The following is a 26,570-nucleotide window of genomic DNA, read 5'->3' as shown; positions in this document are numbered from 1 at the left end:
TACCGTTGGCAATAAAGACCACATGTTGAGGGACAGTTGGTCCACTCTCTGGTCATAGTCTACGTATCACTTCCTTGTTTTCCGAAGGGGCGTGAATGTGGTTCCATTCCTGGAGGTGATTGGCTTACCAGAGAAACTGGTTGGACTCCTTAAAGACTCCCAGAGTGGTTATGCCATCACTGCCTATGCCATGTTCAAGGCAAGTATACTGTCAATTCTCTTACCACAGCGTTGTTGTTGTAAATTCTATTCTCTGAATTTGAATACTGAATTTTCTGATTTATTTTTCCTTTTTCCTTTTTTTTTTTCTGCTCTTGTTTTCTGCAGATTGTGACTCCTGCCAGATACACGGTTACTCTGGGTGGGACATCTCTCTCGGTTCAGTATCTACGCAAGCACGGCTACTTCTCTACTCCACCTCCAGTCAAAGACTATCTCCAGGACAAAATGGAGGAAACCCGAGAGAAATTTTCCGAAAAGATGGAAGAAACAAAGGAAAGGTTCTCTGAAAAAATGGAGGAAACCAAAGAATTATTCTCAGAGAGAATGGAGGAGACTAAAGAACGGATCTCAGAGAGAATGGAGGAGACTAAAGAACGGATCTCAGAGAGAATGGAGGAGACTAAAGAACGCCTCTCTGGGAAAATGGAGGAAACCAAAGAATTATTCTCAGAGAGAATGGAAGAGACTAAAGAACGTATCTCAGAGAGAATGGGGGAAACTAAAGAACGTATCTCTGGGAAAATGGAAGAGACTAAAGAACGCCTCTCTGGGAAAATGGAGGAGACTAAAGACAAGTTATCTGAACAGTTACAGGAAACCAAAGACAAAGTGTCTTTCGGAAAGAAAACCGATTAGTTATGTTTACAAGCGTTTGTCAGTAAATTAATTGTGTGTGTCTCAAGTGTGTTTTGGGACAAAGACAGACGGCACTAATGAATCTATTTCTAGAGAGAATGTATCACATCACTTAATTTGCACATCTCAGCGACGACATGATGCCTGCTTCATTATTCTGTTAAAATGCTGGATGAAGGAGACACTAGGTTAGTACAGCATCTGACTGTTGTCCTTCAGTTGTGTGCACACTGAAAGGGAGAAATTACAGTCATCTTTTAAGCAATGCCTGGGTAAAGAAAACAAACTTAAGTCATGGTTAATTTTATAACTCTGCATAATAGTCCATCAAAGCCTTTGTGGAGGCTGTATCAGTTAATGTCTTTTGTATGATCATCATGTTTGAAATCAAGTTTTCTAATGTATTTTTATCCAATAGCTTAAAGTTAATATATTGCATTATTTTTGTGTTGTACTGCATAATATGTTATCGACTTAAAATTGTGCATATAAAATGAGGTGTGATGAGGGAAATCAGTTGATTGACTCTTTAAGTTGCTCTCTTTGTGGATTTTTAAGAATTGATAAGTCAATACATTTCAATGATTAACACTGTTGTAGTGTCAGGTAATTGGACCCTATAAGGAGATGTTGGCGTCATGAAATCAAATGGATGTCTGTTAAGATCATAACTTTCAATAAAGCAGAATATCTGACATCTAACATTTACTCTTAAATGGTGTCTGAGGCAGTTGTACATGTTTACTCCAAAATCTGTAGTTTCGAAGTTTCACACATTACATTCTGTTGAATATTGTGTGGACTATATCTGTTCATGCATTATTAGAAATATGCAGTCAATCACAAATGGGAAAGATAGGCACAATCTAATACATGAAGTCTATCCAATTAATTTGAGATTTGTGCCTGTAGATGGCTTCTCAGATAATAATGGGCAAACATCTGACAAACTATGATTTAGATATTTGTTATCTCCAGGAGTGGGCAATCATGCACAAGGTTTGGCATGTTAAAATAAAAGCACGAGAAATGAAAACCCCTGATATAGTTCATGTAGAGTGTGAGTTATAATGACCTCTACTGTCCACATTCATGAATAACAATTTATGCATTTATCACTTGGGGGCCCACATTTTCTGAGGGCTTGCACCTGTTTTTTTCCAGAGGGAATTAAACAAGAATGGTGAGACAGGGGTAAAGTAAAGGTCAAGAGAAAGAATAGTACACTTTGTTTTGGTGTTATACCTCACTGAATAGTTACATAGTTAGCCACACAACTAAATGACAATGAAAAGAGCGACATAGCTTTTGTTTATATGTGTGTGCAATCATCCTCAAATGTGGGTAATCATCCTCTTTGATGAATTCTTTGTAAAAGAAAATCACATTTTCAATAATAATAAATGACAGGAGACATTTTAAAACACAACACTTCATTGATTCACTTTTAAAGTTTTAATAATTACACTGCAGTTTGACTACAGCATAAGTACAAGCATAAAATCTTTGACTACAACAGCACTTGGAGCAACATTTTTTGATTTTTTTCTCTTTTTTTCTGTAAAAGTATTGCAATAACAGACCTTAGGCCTAAAACCTATTACATCACAATTGCTTAAATAAAAAAGAGGCAAAATACACAACAGTTTTACCTCTGTGTCTGTATATATATATTTGTATATGTACTGTATGTATATACTGTATATACAGGTATATATATCAACACAGAGGGGGGAAACAAGAGGGATTCATTTTTGTAAATAAAGCAAACAGATGTTACAAAATCCAAGATGGAAGCAGTCCTGTGGTAACTGTCAAGACAGAAGAATACCAAACTGTTGAGACATTATTAAAATTGGAACATTAAAAACGGCTACTTGTCAGCAGTTGAGTACAGACTTCTGATAACTGGAAAGAGGAGCGCACTGAAGGAAATCAGTCTGAGCCCAAGTTAGTTCTTCAAGCTAGTGCAGGAAACGTAAAAAGTCTACAGCCTGTGGCTTGAACAAGAATTACAATAGATCTCTCAAAACTACACAATTGCCACTTATTTGGTGCTTTTGAAAAAATGGCATTGCTATGTACATTAACTATAGATAAGAATGAGCATGCTCAACGGTTATCGTACAGTAGAGTCTTAGTACATAAATAAATGACTGCAGTTAACATGACTTTTGTTCCAATATACTGTGCCACGTACATATAATATGTATAAAATAAAGAGAAAGAAAATGACAGTTTGTTGAACGCCATCATCCACTCATTCCACTTTTGGTTGGTTTTACACCTTTCAAACATTTACCGCTGATCAAAAATAAGATAACGGTCCTCCCCAGGGAATGACCACTTTGTTCTGATGTTTCTGACTGTTTTCTGTTCATCAAAAAGCTTTCAAATGCAGCATCAGTCATTTCAAATCCACATTCCAAATCCACGTTCAAATTCTAATAGTCTAGTTGTTATTGGCTTTACTGAAAGTGAGTCAACATTTTCCAACTCAACCACTAAACATGGTGTCTGTCTGTTTTGCCTATAATTCTGACTTGAGAAAGAACACCATCTTTGATCAAATCCTCCCACTGGTACAAATGCTCTGATTGCTATACCACGTTTGTATGATTATCTTCAAGTCAGAGGTCTAGCCTTGGTGAATGTGCTCCAAATGTTCCTGTGTGAATTAATGCTGAGCATTTCATTTTTGGCAGCCAGATACACAGCTACTGTTGAAATGGATCTAGATCTAGTAGGCATGAATCTTGTTGCAGCTATGTACTGTAGAGAGGTACGATTTGATGTGCAATGCTCATTGATACATAGCAGAAAGATCTGCTTGGTCAGCAGTCTAGAGACCTGTCCAACGTCCTGTTGTGCATGTAATATTCACTCTAGTAGAAGTGTATCTGATAAAGGAACTATACTTGAGTTTGTTAATCATGGTTCTGGTCAAAAGTTCTGGTCAAAACAATTGATCAATATCCAAATAACGGCAAGCGCTGTGTTGCAAGTTATTTTTTATTTTTTTTAAGAGAAACTAAATAAAGAAGTGACTATTATTATTTTCAACAATTTCCTTAATCCAGAGATTATTTCATCCTTATCATAACAGACTATTATTTATAGGAAAATATTATAAGTAGTAATTTGTATTCATTTTGCAATCATATTTAAGCATACTTTGCAAACCTTTTTCTTGTTTACAAAAAGACAAAGCACATTTGTACTGTAGGCATTTACAAATGTGATGCTGCCTTCTTAAAATTGTTATATTGTCTATACAGTATATTACATTATTAACAACATTTTTTTGTGGTTTTCTACCCATTGGGTAGGATATGTGCATAATATATTCAAGTTATATACAGCACCTTACAAACAAACATAAAGAAAGACAGACTACTGAAAAAAGCACCGTTGGAAGTGAGGCACAACAAAGGTGGGAGCTTTTGAGTGCAAGTGGGTTCCTATGTCTGCTCAAACATGAACATTAGGCACCTTATTTACTCACATAATAGTAACATGCAAACCTCCGCGTAGAAAACGTTAAATAAATCTTTTTTTTTCCTCCTTATAAGCTATGACAGCAGACAGAATGAGCGAAGAACACAGGGGGAAAGCGGTAATAAAACAGCGGCTTCTCACGTCCACAGATGACAGGCGATCGGGTAATGGGGTTATATAGGGAAGCTGACAGGGGGGACAGCAGCAGCAGCGTAGCAACGGTAGCAGCAGCAGCAGCGATAGCAGCAGCGATATAGAAACGACACATAAACCTGCTCTGCCAAGGAGCCAGTCGGAACGCGTGACAGGGAGTTACACTGATATCAAAGCAATGGAAGGCTTTCATCTCAACCTCTAGAATCCAAGTCGATCACATTTTTTTTTAAAAACAAAACACTAAAACAGTTTTTCTTCATCATTTCCGAACACTCTTAGTCATATACATAAACTGTACACAAGGGGAGGATTCCCATCCACCATTCAATTCCATCTTTCCAGCTTTGAGAGCAGACAGAAACACTTAAGTTTGAGTAGGGTATACATAAGGCCTCTCTATTGCATAAGCATTATGTGACACTTGACATTAATGTTAAAAATATTCCTTTTTAAATTTGTTCTGACACGGACAATAACATCACTTTTACTTTTATGAAGAGTAACAAGGTAAACTTATGGTTGACGAATGGAAAAAGAAAGGTAAATATCAGAACATGCTTACTTCAGGTGTCAGGTAATGCTCATGTAGGCAGTACGGAGGACGAACATATAGGCCCCAAAACTTAAGTGGCACAAAAATGTCAGAGGCTTTGCTCTTTAAAAGAAAACAAGATCCCCCAAAACCTGTTAGATGAATCAATGCTGTGTGATTGATTAACATGACAGTAGAACATTGTTGACATGGGTAACATTAGCCACACCACTCACATGCTGATGCACGCCATGCAGAGGTGACTTAGACCAGCGACTGTATAGGATAGGACTTTGAACTACCATATCAATTATGAAATCACTGCCTCTTTTGAAAGGATGCTCCCCTGAAATAAACTTGAAATAACGTGTGACCCAATGAACGCTTGGATTAAAAATTTGATTAATATGATAAGCATAACTAATACATTTTGTCTTTTTTTTTTTTCTTTCTTCCCCTAAATGTTATCTGAACCTCACGACTCGATACAATAATACTTCAGTCAGCTAGCCTGGAGTCATCACACACATCATGCTCCTGTTTAGAATGCTAAGAGCTGTTTGCGTTTGGCAAAAGGTGTGACACACACACGGGAGGGAGGGAGGGAGGGAGGGACTGCACTAGCACTAGTAGTCGACCAAGGGCTCCAGACAGCCTCCATCTTAAAGGGATCAGTGGGCTCAACATTGTAGAATGCACTGTTTTTTTCTTGCACAGGGATACACAGGTTGTACACACTGTAAGAAGCTTGGGGGGGGGGGGGGGGCTTAACACTAATGAGTGAGAGAGCGAGAGCAGAGGAAAAGGCAACGATGAGCAGAGAAAGGCTAGGTCAGAAGGTTACAAAAAGGACCCTCGCACACTGTAGCCCTTGACGTCACCACGTCTCCAAACCTGATTACACTGGCGGCAGCCTGCGGAAAACACCTTCATGTGGCGTGGCCGTGAAGACGGGAGGAGCCTTCTTCTTCCTTTTACTTTTACGTTTAAGTTTGTAACGGTTAATTTAGTGTATCGAGTGAATCTTGTTGGCAGAATGTAACGTGTGGCTGGTACTTGAAAGAGAGGGGAGTGAGAGGGAAAAGGGGGGGGTGTGGAGAGAGAGAGAGAGAGAGAGAGAGAGAGAGAGAGAGAGAGAGAGGGAGGAAGAGGAAGAGAAGAATATGCTAAGAATATGGAGCTGAAAGGAGACATCTGCCATGGGAAGGCTGCTGGATGGACATGGGAGATATGTTTGTCTTTCTGCACGGATGAAGACTGAACAGGTGTGTGCTGCTCCTCCCTATGAGAGGTGATTCATAGTCACCAGTGGAACTGGGCTCTTACTAGACCGCATCAGTCAACTAAAGGGGAGGTTTGAAGAAGTGACAACAACCACACAGCTATGAGAAGGCCATACTGAAGAGCTCCACTACCTACACCATAGTGTATAACCATAGTGTATAACCACAGTGTATAACCATAGTGTATAACCATAGTGTATAACCATAGTCTATAACCATAGTCTATAACCATAGTGTATAACCAGTCCATCTCGAGCAGCCAAAGTGACAAATGTTAAATGTACGAAAAGTGCGTCCATCCAGCAGTCGGGGGGGTTGGGAGGCAGACGGCGTTGCAGTGGCCTGAAGTGTAGAAATGTGAAGGATTTACATAGGACTCTCTTACTACTGGGAGTCTTCCTGTAGCGCTAGTGTGAACTGACAGGATATTTTAGGCTGGGTACGAGTATTTCTTGCGATTTCAATAGAAAGGACACAGATAGGCCTAACACTATTGCTCCCACTGTAAAACACCTTTGGAGCCAGTATTCAGTCCATTCATGAAAGGACAAAAAACACACATCACATATACTGTAGCATTTCCCTCTTCTCTTTTTTCGACAAATAAGATAGTGCAACTTTAGATAACTTTTTTTTTCTTTTTGAATGTTAGACAAGTCAATTCCCCCATCGTTTGCTTCCACGTGAACCTTGGCACTAAGATTTGGATTTTTTTTTGTGAGTACTGTAAGTTCTCAATCTTGCTTGTGCACAGATCCCGGTCTTAAAAAAAAAAAAAAAAAAAAAAATCCTCAATCCCATGGCCAGTATAGTCATTGGGGGGAAAAAATAACAAATGGATCTCAATCTGTGCTAGTATTATAGATTTTCTCATGTGAAGGAAAATAAAATAAAAAATGAAAGATAGCTACAAAGCCGAAAAAAAAACTCCACGCAGTGCATACATCCCCCCCAGCAGTGCTAGCTATTTCAATTAATAATAATAATAAAAAGAAAGAAAGAAAGAAAGAAATCATTTTTGTAATGCTTGGTTCCTCTCTTTCCTTGTTTTTTTGTTGTAGCGAAGGTTGATATATTCAGTTGTGCATGGGAGTGTCGAGAGAGAGAGACCACGCCTTATAAGAAGGGGAGAGGGTGGGCGGTCTCAGAAAGCGCAGCCCCTCCCCCTTCTCACACCAGGTCCTCCCGTTGACCCTCTTTAGCCTTGGCAGGTACTATTGTGCTTTCTGATTGGCCCTGCTGGATCGTCCTGCCCCCTGACCTCTGCACAGAGGGGTTATTGCTGTGCTGGTGTAGAAAGAAGGAGGAGCCCGGGTAGTGACCCATGACCTCGCTGTAGGTGGGCGGAGGGCCCTCCATGCGTCCATGGCTGCTGGAGTTGGCCGCGCTGATGCCAGAGTTGCTGCTGGGTGGGCGCGGCCCCCCGCTGTGCATGTCGATTAAGTCACTGTCGAAGATGGTCCTGTTCGGCGGCGCCCTCACCGACTCCCTGTTGAGCTCCATCTGCTGCTCGGGGTCCCTCAGCTGCAGGGTGCAGGGGCCCTGGTAGGGCGGCGGCTCCTCCCCGTCCGACAGAGAGATGGTGGGAGGCAGGTCGATCTCGTGCTGCAGGTAGGGGTAGGTGGGCTGGAAGCGGCTGAATCGGTCCCTTTGCATAAACGAGGGCGCTGTGAACCTCTCCCGGGCCTGAGGGGCGTACATCACCTGTAGGCAGAGACCACGCTGTCAGACACACTCACTGTTACACTACCACACTGCTGGATGCGCCTGAATACATCCAGCATTACTGTGTGTGACATTACATCTTATGATACTCTGGATTTAATTCTCTGTTGTAAATCGTTTGAAAAGCAAGTAATCCCAAAGTAAAAAAAAAAAGCCCCTGCCAGCTTCTAATGATGATCCATTGCTCCTCCCCCCCCCCCCCCCCCTCCTCCACTAGCCTGACAGTTTAAATGCTTTTCGTGACGTTTCTGAGTGCTGTTTGTTTTCCACCCCTAAAACAGAACACTCAATACTTCAACTTGTCCATCAGGTGTTGTGTTTACCTTAATGGACATATTGATTGGGACCTGTGGGTTCAGTTCATCCAAGAAAAGTCTAATTTCACTAAAACACATTTCTATTTCGGCCAATCAAAAGTCATTATCTGAGACGCTGATTTCAATTAGTCTGCGGCCGACTAATAAGCAGTGATTTAGGCATCAGAATGGCAGAGTGTGGATAAGCAGAGCCTCAGTCAGACTGCTGTCTAGACAGTGTCAGGGGAAGTGTTAGTGATTAATGACGCACCAAAAAGCATCCCTCCTCAGGCAGAAAGCCCCCCCTCCCCCCTCTCTGTCCCTCTCTCCCTGCCTACACACGGCTCTCTCTCTCTCTATCTGTCTGTCCCTCTCTCTCTGTCTGTGTCTCGCTCTCTCTCCCTGCACGAAGAGCTCTCTCTCTCTCTCTCTGTCTGTCTGTCCCTCTCTCCCTTTGTGTCTCTCTGCTTGCACCGAGCTCTCTCTCTCCCTCTCTGATTTTCTCCTCCTCTGTCCGTCCCTCTCTCTCTCCCTTTGTGTCTCCCTCTGTCTCTCCCTGCCAACAAAGAGCTCGCTCTCTGTTTGTCTCTCTCTCTCTCTCTCTCTCTCTCTCTCTCTCTCTCTCTCTCTCTCTGTCTGTCTTTCTTTCTCCCTCTCTCTCCCTCCCTCCCTCTGCTTACACAGAGAGCTCTCCCCCCACTGACACCAGTCAGGGCTCACAGTGGTGGTCTCTGGGCTTTGTCTGATGGCTGAATCAGGGAGATAAAAAGCAGCTTACCTCAGAGGCACCTTGTCGAGACCCACTGTCCGATGGCCACAGACACCCATCCTAGAGACACAGGCAGAGTGAGACGTGATTGTTAACATGGAATATGAATTGTAAAGATAAGTCTCTTCACCCACAATCTGACCTTCTCATATTCCCACTCAACTCAGATTGGTTTTACGTATTGTGAAGGGTGTTTGATCAACCTTGCACTTTTACAGTGACACCAACGTTGCATTTTGCAGATCAGCTATCCAATATCTGTTGAATCCTCAAATTGACTAAAAGATAGAATGGCATTACACAGCACACTACTAGGAGAGTTTATTTATTGTAGCGGATTTAAATGCTGAACAGAACAACAGAATAACTGTTGTATTTCATCAATACGATCGCCTGTGACTGAGACAAGGTAACTTCACAGAGATGCAAATAATAAAAATACATTTTAAAAACTGTTAACTTCAAACCATATCGACCCGTGTTTGGGGGAGGAATGAAAGCAGACAACAACAAAGGAATTGGCTATAATTGCTGTATCCCCTATTCGACCTACAGATAGCAACACACACTGCACAGAACATATTAGCAACAAGAACAAAACATCAGACAAAGAGAGAGCGAGAGAGAGAGAGAGAAAGAGAAAGAGAGAGAGAGAGAGAAGGGCAAAACATGCATAATGTCTATCATTTACTAGCTTTCTGAATGGCCACCAGAGAAGGCATTAGCTGGGAGTGTACACTTTAATGGTGTAATGATGCTGAAGAGATCTATAATCTCTCCTAATTCTTCAGGCGCAAAACTGCAAGCACAACATGGACTGTTCATGAATAAAAATGAACATTATTTTACATTTCAGTCTGTGTGTGTGTGTGTGTGTGTGTGTGTGTGCGTGTGTGTGCGTGTGTCTGTCTGTCTGTCTGTGTGCGTGCATGCGTGCGGTGTGTGTATCCTCTCTGCCTGAGTGCGGGGGGCAGTTCAGTCTAGACGTGTGTCTGGTGAATTAAACATCAAGGCTGGTGGAGGCTGCAGTTTTGTGTTGTTGTTGGAGATCCAAATATTCCTGTTTGAAAGCAGAAGGCATCCAATACCTTCGGTGCAGAAGTTAGACACACACACACACACACAGACACACAGACACACACACACACAGACACACAGACACAGACACACCATTTTCCATCCAGTAATCTAGCACCAGGCTCGACCAATCAGTCTGTCTGTGTCAGCGTGCTAGACAGTATGAGGTGAGGTGACGTGGAGGGGGAGTGCAGGACTCACCGGCTGCAGCGCGTCCTCTTGCCTCCTGCCTTGACTCTGTCTGGTGATGAAGGACCAGGTGGAGAGCTTGTAGTGGTTGAGCAGGCAGATGATCACGACTACCATCACCGTCATCACCACTATTATAATGATTATCTGAACAAACTCCAGTTCAGCTGAAACAGAGAAGGAGAGAGAGAGACAGAGAGAAGGAGAGAGAGAGAGAGAGAGAGAGAGAGAGAGAGAGAGAGAGAGAGAGAGAGAGAGAGAGAGAGAGAGGGGGGGGGGGGGGTTACCATTAAGAATACACAACAGGCAGCAAATTACACTGTTACAGTCACTTGACTTCACTGTCTGGTCTATTAGTGAAATGATGGCTGCGGATGGGTTTTCATTGGTTCTCCACAAGGGGGCAGCAGAGGTCAGCATACATGTACCATGTACAACCCATACACAGTCTCGGAGAGACAGTCTGCAGCACTCTGAGGACTACAATAAGCCAGAGAGCACTACTTTACACCCCAGCAGGATGAAGGAAAGTGAGGGGTAATCATAGGTTGTCATAGTTTCCCCATGAACAAGGGATTACTTCAACCAGGCCGTCCTCCGTGGGCCGCGACGTCACCAAGACACTTCTAAGTTCAAGGGCAAGTCTGAGGGCACATGGACTAAAGCCTGCTCTCTGTCCTTCCTTATGCTTTGTTTTCTCTCTCTCTCTGCTCTCAATAAAAGGGCTATTGTTGCATGTCTGAGCGTTTCTCTCTGGTGGGGGTTGGGGAGGAGGGGGGGCTGCTGTGACCTTGTGGTGGCTGGGCTGCGCTGCGCTCCCACCCCCTGACCCCCTGACTCACAGCCTAGCTGCTCTGGGCAGACACGGCGGCCCACTCAGAACAGGACGCTGGGTTGGGTCCCGGTCTTAGGGCCTGGCTGTGGGGTGGAACGCCTCAGAGGGACAATGGCGCATAGTCTCATGTCTCGACGCTGCTGACTGCAGGCAGGGGGAAGTCATCTGTCACTCAACCCACTTTCTGTTCCTCATGACATCATGTGGAGTCTGTGTGGTGGAGAGGGGGGGGGGGGGGGGGGTGGCTTTATATCCTATAACCAAATCTTCAGACTAGAGATGCAGTTTTTTTTCTGCATACAGCACAATGGCGTCCATCTGTTTCCCAATTTCAGTCGGGCCTTTCCTTTCCTAAGCTCCTCTCGTACAGAGTTCGGGGAGAGAGTAAGACCACGAGTTCAAAACCCGAGGTACCGGGTTTCTGTTTTTGCAGCAGCCTGACATCGACAGCGACACCCACAGAATCCGAATCCGAGGAAACAGCTCATTCTCATTCAAATCCACATGCACAGGGTGGGCGAAGGGCTGCGTCTGTCTGCCGCTCTATTAAACCTGTTCCTATGACTCTTCACCACAGTCACCACCGGGAGGGCAGGGAGGGGCGCTGAGTAACCACTCTCTGAGAGGGAACACCCGACTCTGCTCTGCTCTGCTGGGCTGGGCTGAGTCTGGTCTAGTGGCTATGGTGGTGGTGGTGGTGGTGTTTGGGGGAGGAGAGTGGAAGGAAGAGAGAGAGAGGGGGGGAGAGAGAGAGAGAGAGAGCTGGAGACAGAGAGGAGAGAGAGAGGGGGAGAGAGAGAGAGAGGAGAGGAGAGAGGGAGAGAGAGAGAGGAGAGAGAGAGGGGGAGAGAGAGAGAGGGGAGAGAGTGAGAGAGAGAGAGGAGAGAGGGAGAGAGAGACAGAGAGGAGAGAGAGGGGGATAGAGAGAGAGGGGAGAGAGTGAGAGAGAGGAGAGAGGGAGAGAGAGGACAGAGGGGGAGAGAGGGGGAGAGAGAGAGGGAGGAGAGGAGAGGGGGAGAGAGAGAGGGAGGAGAGGAGAGAGAGAGGAGAGAGAGAGGGAGAGAGAGAGAGGGGGAGGAGAGAGAGAGAGAGAGAGGAGGCCTGCCTGAACCCCGCCCTGCCAAACTCTCAGAACAGTGTGTACTAGTAGGAGTCCAGCAGCAGCCAGAACACACGGAACAGACGAGAGGAAGAGAGAAGGGGGAAGGGGGAGGGGGGGAGAGAGAGAGAAGAAGAAAAAAATAATAAAGTGTTGGGCTGAGAGACATCATCATCAGTGCAGCGTAGCGACAGCCCCCACTGGAACTTCTAAACACTGCAGGAGAAAACAGCGCGTAGCAACGAAACACTCCCAAGCACCCCGGCTTCAATCTTTGAAAAATGCCCCTTCATGCAGAAAGTAGTAAAAAATCATTCGAGGCAGATTCGTATCAAGTTTGTGTGAAAGAGATATACGACCGTATGTGCGGCCGCGGCGGCGAGAGTGGCTCCTTATCGGGAGCGGCGCAGTAGAAGACAAACAGGTGATAGCGGATGATTCAATCACGAAAAAGAAGCGCGAGGGTCGGCTGGGCCCGAGAGAGTCACAAGAGCGCTTATCATTATGTAAATTCAATGAGAGCCCCGTGCTGAATGGGATTGTAAACAAAGTGTAGCACTAGTGCACTCGCTCGCTCGCTCGCTCGCTCACTCGCTCACTCACTCACTCTCTCAGTGAAAACCCATTGACGGGCCTTTGACCTTTGTGGAGTGAAAGGTGGGGGGGGGGGCAGCGGTTTACAGACAAGGTCAGACAGTTCAGCTGACCTGACACTCCAAAAACAAGCCATTATACTACAACACCAGGCGGGCCAGCTACGGGGCTAAGGGGACGGGCGGCCCGGTCATTTCCTCTACACCCAACACGCAGGGTTTAGTCCACCACACACACTTCTAGTTAGTACCACAACGGCCCGTAGCCTAAAATTCGCTAACAAAAAAAAAAACATACATCAAATAGGTTGAGGTGTGTGGACGTTCTCCACTACATTCTCCTCAGGAACGGCCAGGGACCAATAAGAGAATCTCTGGTGAGCTCTAAAATAAACGTACCCCCCCACTCCCCCCCCGAACCAAGGCAGTATATCCTTTCCTCACTAGAGCTCCCTCTCAGATGTATGTATCCCAGGCCGCGCAGCAGTATATATCATTTCAACCAGAAGGCTCCACCTGGCAGGGCTGTGTGGCTGTATCCTGTTCCAGCCGCTAGCCCTGGCGGTGTGGCGTGTCCTCTCCGTCTCTCGGCGGCCTGCTGCTGCTGCTGTTGCTGCATTGTGATATTTTGTTTGCTGCTGCTGCTTTTTTCTGTCTATTTCTGTCCCGGAGCAAAGCCCCGGTCTGTCACCAAATATGCAGCAGACACAATGAGCCCTCATCACACACCGCCTCCACGCTCTCCCCGCCACTACCGCTGGCTTCTTTACCGACAACCATCATGGTGGGGGTGGGGGGACGGGACGGGACGTGAGGTCTGTCTGTCTGGATGGGGAGTCCCGGATGTTAAACTGAAGAGGACTCCATTGTGCCGTGTGAACGCCCGGTGATGGTGTCCACATTCATTGGGGCGTACAATGCAGCACAAGCCTCCAATCAGTCCACCTATTGTCATGGCAGTAAACCGGTCGTCTTAGTCAGACTGCGTGTCTGAGGGCACCAGGGTCCAGGAGGACGCTAGGCCAAGGCTACGTTGTCTATTCATGAGCGACCAGGGAAACTCCCCCGTACACCACAGGAAATGCCAACTTCATCAGGACAGACGAGAGGATCTGCAGCGGCCGGCTCAGACACCCTGATCCTCTTAGTCTCCCGGCAGCAGATTAACCCACACAGGGACGGCCCAGCCGCTACCACGGCCCAGCCGCTACCAACCGCTACCACGGCCCAGCCGGACACTCCTGACCAGAACAGACCACACGGCCAACGATTCACCGTTGCGTCCCGTAACGCCCACCTTGGCTAGTTTTTTTTGTTGTTGTACCGGTCCTCAGTTCACTCACCTAGCCTAGGTAAATAAAGGGTTAATAAACAATACGAATGTACAATGCCTTTAACAATGCTGTGTCTGGTGTCAGCAAATTGCTACTGATACTAACAGACAGTCTGGTGCAGTTTAGTTTAGACGGTTGGTCTAAAAGGAGAACACAACAGCGGCGCAGCTGGAGATCTGTTTTCGCACAGCCATTTCCTGTTTCCTCCACTGGAGTTTTTTTTCTTTTTTTTTTTTCATCTCAGAAAGAATTTCCGCAGCAGCGAAAAACCCATGATCTGAGATCTGGAGATAAAGACTCACAAACCGTCCTCAGAAACGAGACGAGACGCCGTCCGTCCGGCGAAAACAAACCCAGACTGTAACTGTTGTTGAGCTCCGTTCCAACAGACACAAACCCCCATAAACCCCGAGCTCAACTTCACCTCGACACAAAGCCCATATTGTTTGAACAACAAACTCCCAGCATCTAAGTGTCTAAAACGGAATAGGAGGAGGAGGCAGCAGAGAGAGAGGGAGAGAGAGACAGACACTCAGACGCTGTCCTTTGTTAAGAGAGAGAGAGCGAGCCAGGGCTGAGTGCCCGGGTCAGGCAGTACCTTTCTCCTGCAGAGAGTGTCCGTGCTGGGCGACCTGCCTGGCTGTGCCATTCCCCTGGTCCCTCAGTGCCATGCTGGGCCCAGCAGCAGAGCTCTGGAGGACAGCTGTGTGGAGCTGCAGCTCTGGCCCAGATACAGGCAGACCCCGCCCCCCCCCCCACCCACCCACCCCCCCCGGCCCAGCAGCCCCGGCAGCTCCGGCCCACAGCCCCGCTGAGCTCACACACACACACACACACACACACACACACACACACACACACAGGCACAAACACACTCAGGCACAAACACACACACACACAGGCAAACACACACACACACACACATACACACACACACACACACACACAGCCCCGCCAGGCTGCGCTGCCTGCCTGCCGCCACTGCCGTCGCCATGGTAACCCCCAGGCTCAGAGCCGCGTGATCAACAAGGCTCCGAGCTGCTGGGGCTCCATGGCACCGACCTGGCACAGAGGCCACTTGGCACGGCCCAGGGAGGGAGGGAGATGGAAGGAGGGTGGGAGGGAGAGAGAGAGAGAGAGAGAGAGAGATGAAGGGAGACTGAGAGAGAGATAAAGAGAGAGAGAGAGAGAGTGAGGATTGTCCCAGCCTCCAAGCCTATTTAAGCAGGTGTGTGGAGGTCAGGAGGTGGTGTGTCTGAGGTGGGGTGTGTGCCAGACAGGGAGGGGGGACTCGGCCTACTGATGAACAATTATGAGTCTGTCTCTGAAACCTTCCAGACAACACTGCATGAGTCATGAGGGGGGAACAGTTCCTATCACAAGCAAGCACGCACACGCATGGGTACACGTGCACGCCCCGCGCGCACACACACACACACACACACACACACACACACGTTAGAGAGTGTTAGCACTAAGTAATTATAGCTATTGTCACCACTAGACAAGACATGCTGTAATGATTGCACAGACTTTAGTAGAAGTCAGCAGAGCCATTGATCTAAATCCTCCCTGGATTAGAGCCTACCTGTGGAACAGCAGTCTCTTACTTTAGACATGTTATAAATTAATCATCTATGGCAGTTTAGTCTTAAGGCAAAACCGTCTTTAAATCACTAAATCAATACAGAGATTAGTTAATAGTAAATCATATTCTCCTATTAATTTATTACCTATCCTAAAATTAGGTAGCAACACTGATTTAGATCACTGCGGGGCGTATTGGAACCCAACCAGACATTCCCAAATGTTTGCCACGGAATGCTTTGGCAACGCTCTAAGTAGGTAACAACATACACAAACCAAGCCCTAGAAAACCACATTTATGAAAGGGTGGGGTTGGCAGAAATACTTTGGCTTGTGCAGAACTGCCTACAGTTGAGCTGGTTGTAAGTCTTCACCTTGTCGAGACCAGGCTTTCCTAGTTTCGGAAAGGCCCGGGGAAATCCTCTCGGAGAAAGTAGCTACAAAAGAGTGGAAACTCATTTGAAATGAGTCACGGCTCGCCACACATCAATCAACCTCATCGACTCGATTTTGTGTATTGAGCACACTTCTGGCACAACATAATTCACTTTTTCCTTTCGGGTTTTCCTACATTTTCTTCAACGTTGCAAGCTAGCATAGGAAACAAAATTCTCTGAAAAACAGTCGTCCCTGGTCAGAAAAGACGACGCACATAACAATAAGCAACCGCCTACGGCAGTGGGTGTAGGTGTGTGTGTGTGTGTGTGTGTGTGTGTGTGTGTGTGTGTGTGTGTGTGGTGGTTATGTAACATCCAGTGAAATTGCGATCTGGTTCTCACTGTGCAGCGTCCAGGTCCAAGCTCCAAGATCAACTCATCTGAAATTCTCCAGACCTCCGAAGGAGGCGTGAGAACAACACCATTTGGAGGTTGCAGCTATGCAACATTTATGTAGCCTAGACACTGACCTAGCTTGAGAACTTGGGAGTCCTGAGAATTGACAATTGAAAAGAAAGCAGCTTTGTAAAACCAATACAAAGCATCCAGAAGTAAAATGATAGAAAATGCTGTAGACTCCCCTGCCCCCCGCCCCCATGCCTGCATCATATGGGCAATTCTTCTTACATGTCTCCTTATCTAAACAAAACAAACAAGATATGACATCTGGGCCTAACCCTGAGCAAGCAAGTCTGTTCCGACTATCAGATCGCCCATGTCTGTGTCAGGAGACAGAAATAACAAAGGTGGAGAAGGGGTGTGCTTTATCGCTTGCGGTGGGGCCGAGCCTTTGGTGCGTGCTAACTTTGTCACCTTTGCACAGCCCTCCTTCTCAGCTGACTCCTAATCTCAGGTGAAGTGCATATTAAAGACGTAGGCGATACAAGCCTCAGAGGCGTCTAGACGAAGCCGTGTCATAAACACAAGACTTTCCTTGAATTATTGAACCTCCTGGTAAGGCTGAGAGACCGCCCCCGAGCCCCAGACACCACCTGGCACAGCCCCCGGCGGCGAGCCTCCGAGGCGGGCTTCCTCACTCACAGAGGCGGCCTCCTGGAGGGCAGGGTATGGAGGTCAGGCACAGAGAGCAGGGCACTACTTATAGACTTACAGTTACCTTCAATGGGCTTTATTCACGGCTCAACGCTCCACCATAGACAACTAGTCAATCAACGACTAACAGCTCGGGTGTGAAGAAGGTGAATATGAAAGGCCTGGACCTTGGGGACACCACCCCGAGAGCAGGAGACACACTATTAAATAGGGTCTAGCAAGTCTACTGTACTGGCACGCTGAGGGGAAGACAAATGATGCAAACATTGACAGGGGAGGGAGGTTGTGGGGCATGTTGAGGCAGGGAGGAGGAAATCCCATCAGCAATCATCTTCACCGCAGTGGGGGCTCGCTCACCGCGACTCAGTCTTGATGAAATTGACATGGCCGATGATGCACTTTGTCAGAGCCTCGCTGTGCACTACATCAACGTGACGTGATACCTGAGTGTTTTGACAGGCGAGCGTCGAAAACGCTTTGTTGTCGAGTGCAGATACTAAAAGATGGGTCTTTTTTCATCTTTCGCAAGGGGTTTGTAAATTATTCTGCCGTCTCTCTCTCTCTCTCTCTCTCTCTCCCCTCTGGCACTTTTATCGGTCAATCTCACAGGTTGTCTTTGAAAAAAAAAAGAAGAAAATATCAAAGGCATGAAGCATGTTAGGCATGATGGCATGAGATTAACACAGTGGCAGACTGGCCCCCCCGCTGAGCCATGTGGGAGCTGAGAGACTGATGTAGGCCTGGAGAAAAGAGAAGGAACGGTGGAAAAACAAAACTGACGTTCCAAGCAGACATCCGCCACGCACGACGACGAAACCGTCTGATCTCTCCAGCCTCCCGACACGCGTTTCCTTTGACAGAACATCGGTCTCTATTTCACCTAGACGACGAACCCAATTTAACAGTTCTCCTCATTAAATGTTTATCTCTTATGCCTTGTTAAAATTAGCGGGGGTAGCAGACATCTAAGCGCAGTAGTATGGCTTAATTGTCAACATATCATTAGCCTCCGAAACCCCTCTCTTCTCTCGGTTTCGTCTGAACATAATTGCCTTCTATTTCGGTAGAGCCATCATTTGTTGACGGCATATGTTGGCGTGGTGATTTTACTCAACAATGACTCACAGTCGCTCCGATGACAGCTACGGCTGCCATGGTGTAAAGCAACATGTATTTCACATACAGTTTGATTGTGCCAAACCGACGGACACAACCATGCTTAGGGTTGCTGAAGACCCAGACAGCTAGGTCTTTACTCTCTTTGGGGGTGAGATGCTTAACAGCCATGAAGTGAGGCATGGCAGGCCGGATTAACAAGGGACGGGGGAGTTTGGAGGAGAAGAAAAAAGAAGAAAAAAAAGAAAGAAAGAAAAAAAAAAGAAAAAAAGAAAAAAGAAGAAAGAAGCTCAACTAAAAACTTTTTTAACAACATTCGACCATGACCGTGTGCTGAACCTCAATGTCTGCTGCGCAACAACGGACAGAAAACCACAAAGCATGCAAGAGCCTTTCGCAAATGGCGGGGCGAGGTTTGAACGGAGTTCACAGATGAATGTATTAATAGCGCTGAGGGAGTTCAGCTTGGGGGGAAGATGAGAGTGAAAGGAGGCTCTGAATTACTGAGGAATTCATGTTTTACTGATAAAAACCAATCTGACCCACTCTCCCAAATCAATAGTTCTACAGTACAGTGTCTCAAGAGGACCACATGAATAGCCAACATTCAGAAGTATCTCATTCCATCTTTTCAGATTTTTACCGTTCGCAACATTCAAAACAAACCATCTGCCTTGTATGAAATTTGTTCTGTGGCCATGATGATGGCCAAATGCATGGGGCCAAATGTGGTGTGGTGTGTGTTTGTGTGTGTATGTCTGTGTGTGTGTGTGTGTGTGCCTGTGTGTGTGTCCCTGTGTGTGTGTTTTTTTTCTTCTGTGCATGTGCGTGTGTGTGTGTGTGTGTGTGTGTGTGTTTTTCCGTGCGTGCGTGCTGGCTAGACAGCTGTAGGAACCAGACAGGCCGTTCTGCCTCATGCAGTCCCCAAACAGCTGAGAGGGCATGTCTACACTGGCTGCAGTGCACACATTATGGGCACTTACCCAACGACAGCTAGCAGTGGATGTTCACAGCAGTACTAGGCCGACACACACCAGTTAGACATTAGGAATCTAGCTGCTAAACTAGTGGCTCCATTGCTAGCATTCTGAAGAGATGGATAAGATATTTTGCAAAAAATAGAAATCTTGATTGAAATGTGCTCGTTTGGAGAAGGTCAAATTAGGGTTCTGATCTTATGGTATTCTTCAAGCCTTTGTCTTTAGCCTGCAGCCCTCTGCAGGTGAGCCAGATTAATCTGTTAAAACAGCTGGGAGTGGTGGGGGTTAACGGGTGAGCACCGCCTGGCACAGAGACACTGACCTATATTAATTATTCACACAGGATCTTGATGCTGTTCAGCAGAACCCATCATCACTTGCCAAGAACATGTTTGCTATGGTCTACACAGGCAGGCAGGCAGGTGGAGTCTATGGACTACACAGGCAGGCAGGCAGGTGGAGTCTCGAGTCTTTTACCAACGGAGACCACAGCTCCTAGTGGAAAACTAAGCTCGCTTCCAAAGCTAACAAGGCTGCGCGTCTGCTCATGTAACGCTCATCAGCTAATGTGTTGGAAAACCCTACCATTGTAAACACTATGCCTAATACCCATGTGTCCACAAACTGCTCAAAGATACAACAGTTCATTGTCACTGTTATAGACATTGTCAGTCAAAGTATAATTAGGTAACATGGTGCAGAATTTACTGGGTATTCACTTAAAATGTAAAATGGTTATTTCACAGTAATTCTCCTTCCTTTATTAAAAAAAAAAGAAAGAAAATCATCTCTTTAATCTTTCATGAATAGCAACAAGCACCTAGGCCTAATTTGCTTACCAGTTTTGAATTTCTTTAAGTAAACATCAGATGGTATGAACCACTGTTCACCTCCTCATTTCCTGGTAAAAAGACCCACTAGGTAAACACTGGTGAAAACAGTACCGTAACATAAAGCACTACCTATCTGTGACACCAATGTCTGGCGGAACCATTTCCAAAATGTTGTTGGGGGATGGGGGCCGCAGAGCAGAGCAGAGCAGAGCAGACAGCTCTCTCCACTGCTCTCTCTCCTAGACAAAAGACAAGCCCCCGTTCACTGATTGGGGTCAGCTGGTGAGGGAGGTAGACAGTGCAGTCTGGGGAGAGGGTTAAAACTCAGACACCCCTCTGAATCACTAATGAAGTAGATAGATTCTGGGGGTTTTGACTCCCAGAGACATCCTATATCACTCCAGGGTATACTACTAGCATTACAGAGGAATAGCATACCCATGTTCTATCTTCCTTGTACAGTGGCACAATGGAGAAATCACAAATCTAAGTATATCTGCAATCTCTCATCTTGCTTTGATGTAATCCTTCCAATTTCCTGTAATATGTAGAAATCCAGAGCAAGCCCTTGTTAGAAAGCAACAGCCGTAGTGACATGAGCTCGGGAGATTAACCAGACTGATGTGGGGTCATCAGGGTCCAAAAAGGGGCGCTCGTATACTGTGTTGACTCACACGAATCGGATTACCAAAAAAATCCAACCATCATATGTCCCCTTCGAATTTGAGTCCCGTGCACACGACATAACAACCTTTTCCAATTTTCATTTCCATAAAACATAATACTCAGCTTTGTTTCTCATGGGGAGAAATTGTGCAGCACAAAAAAACAAAAAAACAGCTGTAACATTACAAATACTGTACTTGACATGGCAACCAAGCAGTAGTCTGTTTGTTGTTTGAATACTGGGGGAACCTCATAAAAGCAGGTCGGTGTGTGCACTGTCTGTCACCACATTCATTGACTTTTATGTCACATCAGTGTAGGAGAAACGCAAGGCATGCAGCAGACCCAGACAGTGCGCTTGATTCATTCAGCAGCCTTTACATCTGTAGACAGTGAGAGTAAATAGCTGTTGACCGAGACAGCAGACACCCCCCCCAACCCCCTCCGTCCCCAGTGTCTGACTGATGGCCTGTCCCACACACACACACACACACACACACACACACACACACACACACTGGGACTACAAATCTACACAGGTCCCAGGGGCATTTTGGGAACCGGGGGAGGGGGGAGGGGGGGGTGGCGTTGGGGGAGACGAACCTAGACACAAAGGGAGCCCCAGTCAGTCAGTGGGTCGGTGTAGGAGGCTCAGGCTGGCTGGAGCAGAGTGGGGCTCTGCAGAGTGACCATGGCCCAGCTGGTGACGAGAGGACGTGAGGAGGGTTGACCTCTCCTCTGTGCCTCCTGTACTCCAGGAGTCCCCTAAAACAAGGAGCTCTTTCTCAACCCCCCTGTCGTTCTCCGAATACTTGCTAAAACAACCCCGCAGCTCAGAGAAGCATAAAACTGAACAAGGCTCCATTGAGAGGCGCTAACCAATGTGGAAATTCCCTGTGAAATTAATTACAGTAGCACTGAAAAGCAAGGAAATCTAAAAAAGCTGCAATTTCGTGGTTTGACTCCAGCAGTCTAGTTTATAATGAATGTCTTGGAGTTGCAGATTCATTATAATACATCACTTATAAACTCTCTAAGCCCCAACTGCACCTCAGCACAAAACACAAACACAAACAAACAACAAAGAAAGAAAGCTGGGCTCTTGGCTAGGAACCTGAGCAAATATTGGCTCGCGAGTGTGGGGGGGGTCAACAAGTGTGTTAGGAGTGTCCGAGGCAGTCCACTCTGCCACCTACACACCGAAATAGTTACGCTCAGATAACTGGACACCTACATCTATATATAAATCTACATTTCATGAATGCAATAATAAACAAGTGTTAGGATGACGCCACGATGACTGGTGAACAGCAGAGGACAACGCCTCATAAAAGAGGTAGAGATTGATACAGGATTAAAACAACGACTGCCCTGCTACAATAGTCTCCAACTCCTACAGGGAGAAGACTGCCTCCCACATAGGCAGACATTTATTTCTAAGGGCTTCTGAGCAGGATTCTGTATGTCATCAGTTGCTACGGGTAAATGGATCTGCCTCTAATACGGCTCCACTTGTAGTCTCTCGTCATTCAGACTAGCTCTCATCCAGACAGAGAGCACACAACACAAAACAAGTATGTAGACAAGAGGATGCTTGAAAACTAGGTCACACAACAACAACAACAACAACCCCCCCCCCCAACAAAAAAACTAAAAAAAACAATTCCAAATAAAAAGCCCAATATGATCTAATTATGCTATCCTCTGTTCCCCACAGTGTGTCCTTTCCTGGCAGGACACGGAGCACAGGAAAAACAAATGGGGGGAAGAGCAAGCCAATAAGATCAGACACTGACAGTGGTGCTTTTGGTTACATTGTGGCGTCAGTTCATCCAAGCTCAACTGCCAAATCTAAATCTAATATCCTGTCTCCACCTCATGTTGCTTGGGCCTGGCTCTCGCCCCAATGGAAATTACACATCAGACTGTAATTCTGTCTGTCTGAGTGCATCTAGTCTGCACACAGTCAGAACATCTGCAATGAATTCAGCATAACTGTCTGCTGATGAAACCTCTTACTCTAGTCTAGTCTGCAGGCTGGATCACTTGATCTTCCAAAACATGTCGTGAGAGCATTCCACTTTAACAACTTTAGTGACAACATCTCTTTGCTCTACACAGCAACAACTTTACCCAGTGAACTCCCTTAAGTTAATAGAACATCACGTGATTGTAGCAACATCCAAATGCAATAGATGCATAGATGGTGTAGCTTAGCATAATAGCAAAGAAACATTTTTGGGACAATAATACTTCAACCGGTACAACCCTTCGCTGCCAGCCACAGTAACATCTACAGTGCGTCAATCATTCAAAGCCAATAAAAACGACGGACATAACAGACGCACCGAGCAAAAGGCGGCTTGACTTTTTTTTTTACATTTCACAATAACGCTATGTACGGTAAAGTCAAACTAAAAGTCTATACATCAACACATTCGCTGTCCGAAGACAAACACGCGTCGGCGTTTTACATAAGAAGCGCAATTGATGCGTGAAATGAAACAGCAGCACAGCGGTAACATAACAGTCAACACTTCCCACGAGAAAAGCGTTTCGTCTTTCACGGGTGACAGACAGCACTATCTTCTTCACCACCGCGAATACTTACATATCTCCATCCCCTGGGGCTGGGAACCACCGGTGCAGTTGCAGGAGCAAAGGACATTGGAGGAGTTGTTGTCGGGGGGGCTGCCCAGGGCCGTGAGGTTTGGCATGGGGCTGGGGGGGCTCGGGGAGACCGGGGGAGACCCGGGGAGACCGGGGGAGGAGAGCCGGGGGCGATCACCGGCTCCGATGCGATAAAAACTTCCAGCAGCTCGGCGATGAGTCCGCCTCTGTACGTCCCGTGTTCACATGCTCTTCTCACGCCATGATCATCCGTCGTCTTAACCGGCACAGATAGAAAAGTTGTGGAGTGGAATCGATTCTCCGATTCTCCCGATTCTAGCCTTACCGTTTCCTCATACTATCGCATTGTCTGAGCCTTGTTCTCTGAATCTCTTCCCTCTCGCCTTCATTGGGGGAAAAAACACCTCTCCGTTCCGAGTGGAGGCAGGGCTCACCAGACTATGGCCCACCCCCAAAAAAGGCAGCGATTCCGCTGTAGACCAGACGCCCGGGGGGGAGGGGGGACTGGCTGGGGGCTGGGGGGGGCCGACTCAGAGCAGACTGGTAGTGACAATGGATGGGCTGAGAGAGAGAGAGAGGGGCTGGTCTAACATTTGTGGGTGGGAGCGGTTAGAGTTACACACTCATTAGTGACAGCCACGACCAATCAAGACGGTCTTTGAAGAAGCTAACCTTGAGGTGACCCCGCAGTCTTGCGGTTCTTGAGCACATGTGCAGGACCCCTCCTGTCCCAGCCGTCTACAGTCTATAAATAACTAGGCAGTAAAAACAGTGTAGGGAGAGGAAGACTTTAGTTGCCAGCCGGCCGGGACACATGGGGTTTGCCTCTTGTGCCTGCGGTGTAAGTATCCCCAAAAGTATTAACAATGTTACAAAGTAACACACCTTTCTTTTCTAACACAACACAAATACAAATGTACATTTTTACATGTATGTTTGTATGGAGCATCAAGTGACAAACCATCAAACAATCCATTACCTCAGCTTTGACAAATCCACCTTAAATGACTGTTGACTTAGTTTAATTGAAGGTACAAATAATTAAAGAGGCCTGATCAATGCAGACATTCAACCAAGATCCTTTCGAGACATGAGGTCAGCCTGAAGCAACATGCATCACCAGAAATACCCCCAATCAGTCACTGTTTCATCAGAGACCCCCCTGTCTGGACCAATAATTTAGTACCCATGGGAGCAGGATGACTCCACTTCCAGACCAGACAGCAGACAGATAAATACTACCCACCACTGAATACCAAATGCACTCTCGTCTGCACCTACCATCCCCCCTGCAGCAGCAGACGCAGACTGGTGTGTGTGTGTGTGTGTGTGTGTGTCTCTCTCTCTCCCTCTCCCTCTCTATCTCTCTCTCTGTCTGCGTGTGTGTTTGTGTGTGTGTGTGTGTGTGTGTGTGTGTGTGTTTCCTTCCCACAACAGGGAGGTAAGGAGGTAAACAGGGTTTCTTGTTTTACCGAGCTTTTATAAAACAGTCCATTCATACAGTATATAAGTATAATGTAAACACGTTTTCATTAGGAGAGACAACTGTGACATTAAACCTCCCTTCTTCTAATCTAGTGGGCAGTCCATTGACATTCCACTCCAATTTAACAAAACCCACATTCTGTTCATTACCTTCCACTGCCAAACATCTAAAATGATCTAAGTGGATTTGCTTGCTAGCTTCAAAGTCCATAAAATGTCCATAAAAACATGTTTAGAGTGCTGCATCTCGGTGTGCGTGGTGGAAAAGCAGCCTGACCCAGGGCTCCATCTAGTGCCCAGGGAGGAGGGCAGACAGGCTCCACAGACACATGCCAAACATGGATATGAAATGTAAAATATTCTTCTCTTCTCTCCTCACTCAGGAAGCCAAATCCTGCTTCTGGGAATGAATTAGGCTTTGAATCAATTATAACCTCTTCAAAACGAAACCACTGAGAACGCAGAGAGAACACAGTGAGAGGAATACAACCGGTGTAATACAAACTAGGAATCCTGTTCACGTGTACTTTCATGTTGGTTTATTCTTCTCTTTTGTAAAACGTACAAGTGAGGGAGTACTGTCGTTGAAAATGTGCGCTTTTAGCACTATTCAGTGACATGAATTATACTCTATTTGTGAACGGTTCAACACAACATTTTCCGGCTTAGAAGCTCTGCAATTAGGATACTGTTACTGAGAAGAAAACTATGCCGTGGCTTGTGTAGGATAATGTGAAACAAAACCCCTGCAACAATAGGATATCGTTACTGTTGTGACCAAGTAAACAACTGTGCTGAAGTCTGAAGAACAAAGATGTGCTGGATTGATGTAGTCATTTAGGTCTTTGTAACAACAACACAGTGAACAAATGCAGAAGCTACGGACTACTGGCAGTACATAAATCCTCAAATGTGCACGGTATCTGACAAGAATACAGATTGACAACATTTAAGCCTACATTCCAAACAACACACACATAAATATAAAATAATACATATATTTATTATATTACATTTATTTATATATTAAATAAAAACCAAGAGATAAAGCAACTTCAACATAAAGACTAGCCGGGATACAGAGCTAGGTACTGTTAGCTCAACTGTTACCGCCTTAAGTCATTTGTGAACAGCCAAGCAGACTGACAACACACACGTTGAAAGTGCTGTGCACTGTGTTCAATAAAACGTGTGCATGCCAGTACATATCTGCTTCCTTCCTGCCCTAGTCTAGCCGTGTCATCCTGTTCTTACAGGTGCTAGCTGGCTCCATCCCCCCTGTCATTTCTGTCCAGGCTGCCGCAGGCACCACTGCAATGACACCTCTCACCAAAAAGGGGGGCTAGTGTCTGTGTGTGGGTGGGTGTGTGCGTGTTTCTGTGTGTGTGTGTGTGTGTGTGTGTGTGTGTTTCTGTGTGTGTGTGTGTGTGTGTGTTTCTCTCTGTGTGTGTGTGTGTGTCTGTCTGTCTGTGTGTGTGTGTGTGTGTGTGTGTGTGTGTCTGTGTGTGTGTGTGTGTGTGTGTGTGTGTGTGTGTGTG

The 26,570-nt window shown here is 46.1% G+C and overlaps 2 protein-coding genes across 3 annotated transcripts in view; one reads left to right on the top strand and one right to left on the bottom strand.

Annotated features, from left to right (window-relative positions):
• Window positions 1-1,548, top strand: part of fam210ab (family with sequence similarity 210 member Ab) — a 3,313-nt gene extending 1,765 nt beyond the window's left edge. The window contains exons 4-5 of the mRNA XM_080540918.1: window positions 88-199; window positions 328-1,548. Of these exons, the coding sequence (XP_080397044.1) occupies window positions 88-199; window positions 328-858 (643 nt within the window). The 3' untranslated portion in view covers window positions 859-1,548. The remainder of the gene's footprint in view (window positions 1-87; window positions 200-327) is intronic.
• A 5,949-nt stretch (window positions 1,549-7,497) lies between these two features.
• Window positions 7,498-26,570, bottom strand: part of LOC308166479 (low-density lipoprotein receptor class A domain-containing protein 4-like) — a gene marked incomplete at both ends in the record, with an annotated part of 48,986 nt that continues 29,913 nt past the window's right edge. The window contains 4 exons of one of the 2 annotated variants that reach the window (XM_080540801.1): window positions 7,498-8,031; window positions 9,127-9,177; window positions 10,396-10,550; window positions 23,528-23,582. In XM_080540801.1, the coding sequence (XP_080396927.1) occupies window positions 7,498-8,031; window positions 9,127-9,177; window positions 10,396-10,550; window positions 23,528-23,537 (750 nt within the window). Of the gene's footprint in view, window positions 8,032-9,126; window positions 9,178-10,395; window positions 10,551-23,527; window positions 23,583-26,570 lie in introns of those variants that run through there. The other variant, XM_080540800.1, reaches the window with a different exon arrangement.

Source organism: Nansenia antarctica (assembly GCF_963989245.1).
Source record: "Nansenia antarctica genome assembly, chromosome: 10".
Lineage (NCBI taxonomy): Eukaryota > Metazoa > Chordata > Actinopteri > Argentiniformes > Microstomatidae > Nansenia > Nansenia antarctica.
This window is presented reverse-complemented; position numbering and strand designations above follow the sequence as displayed.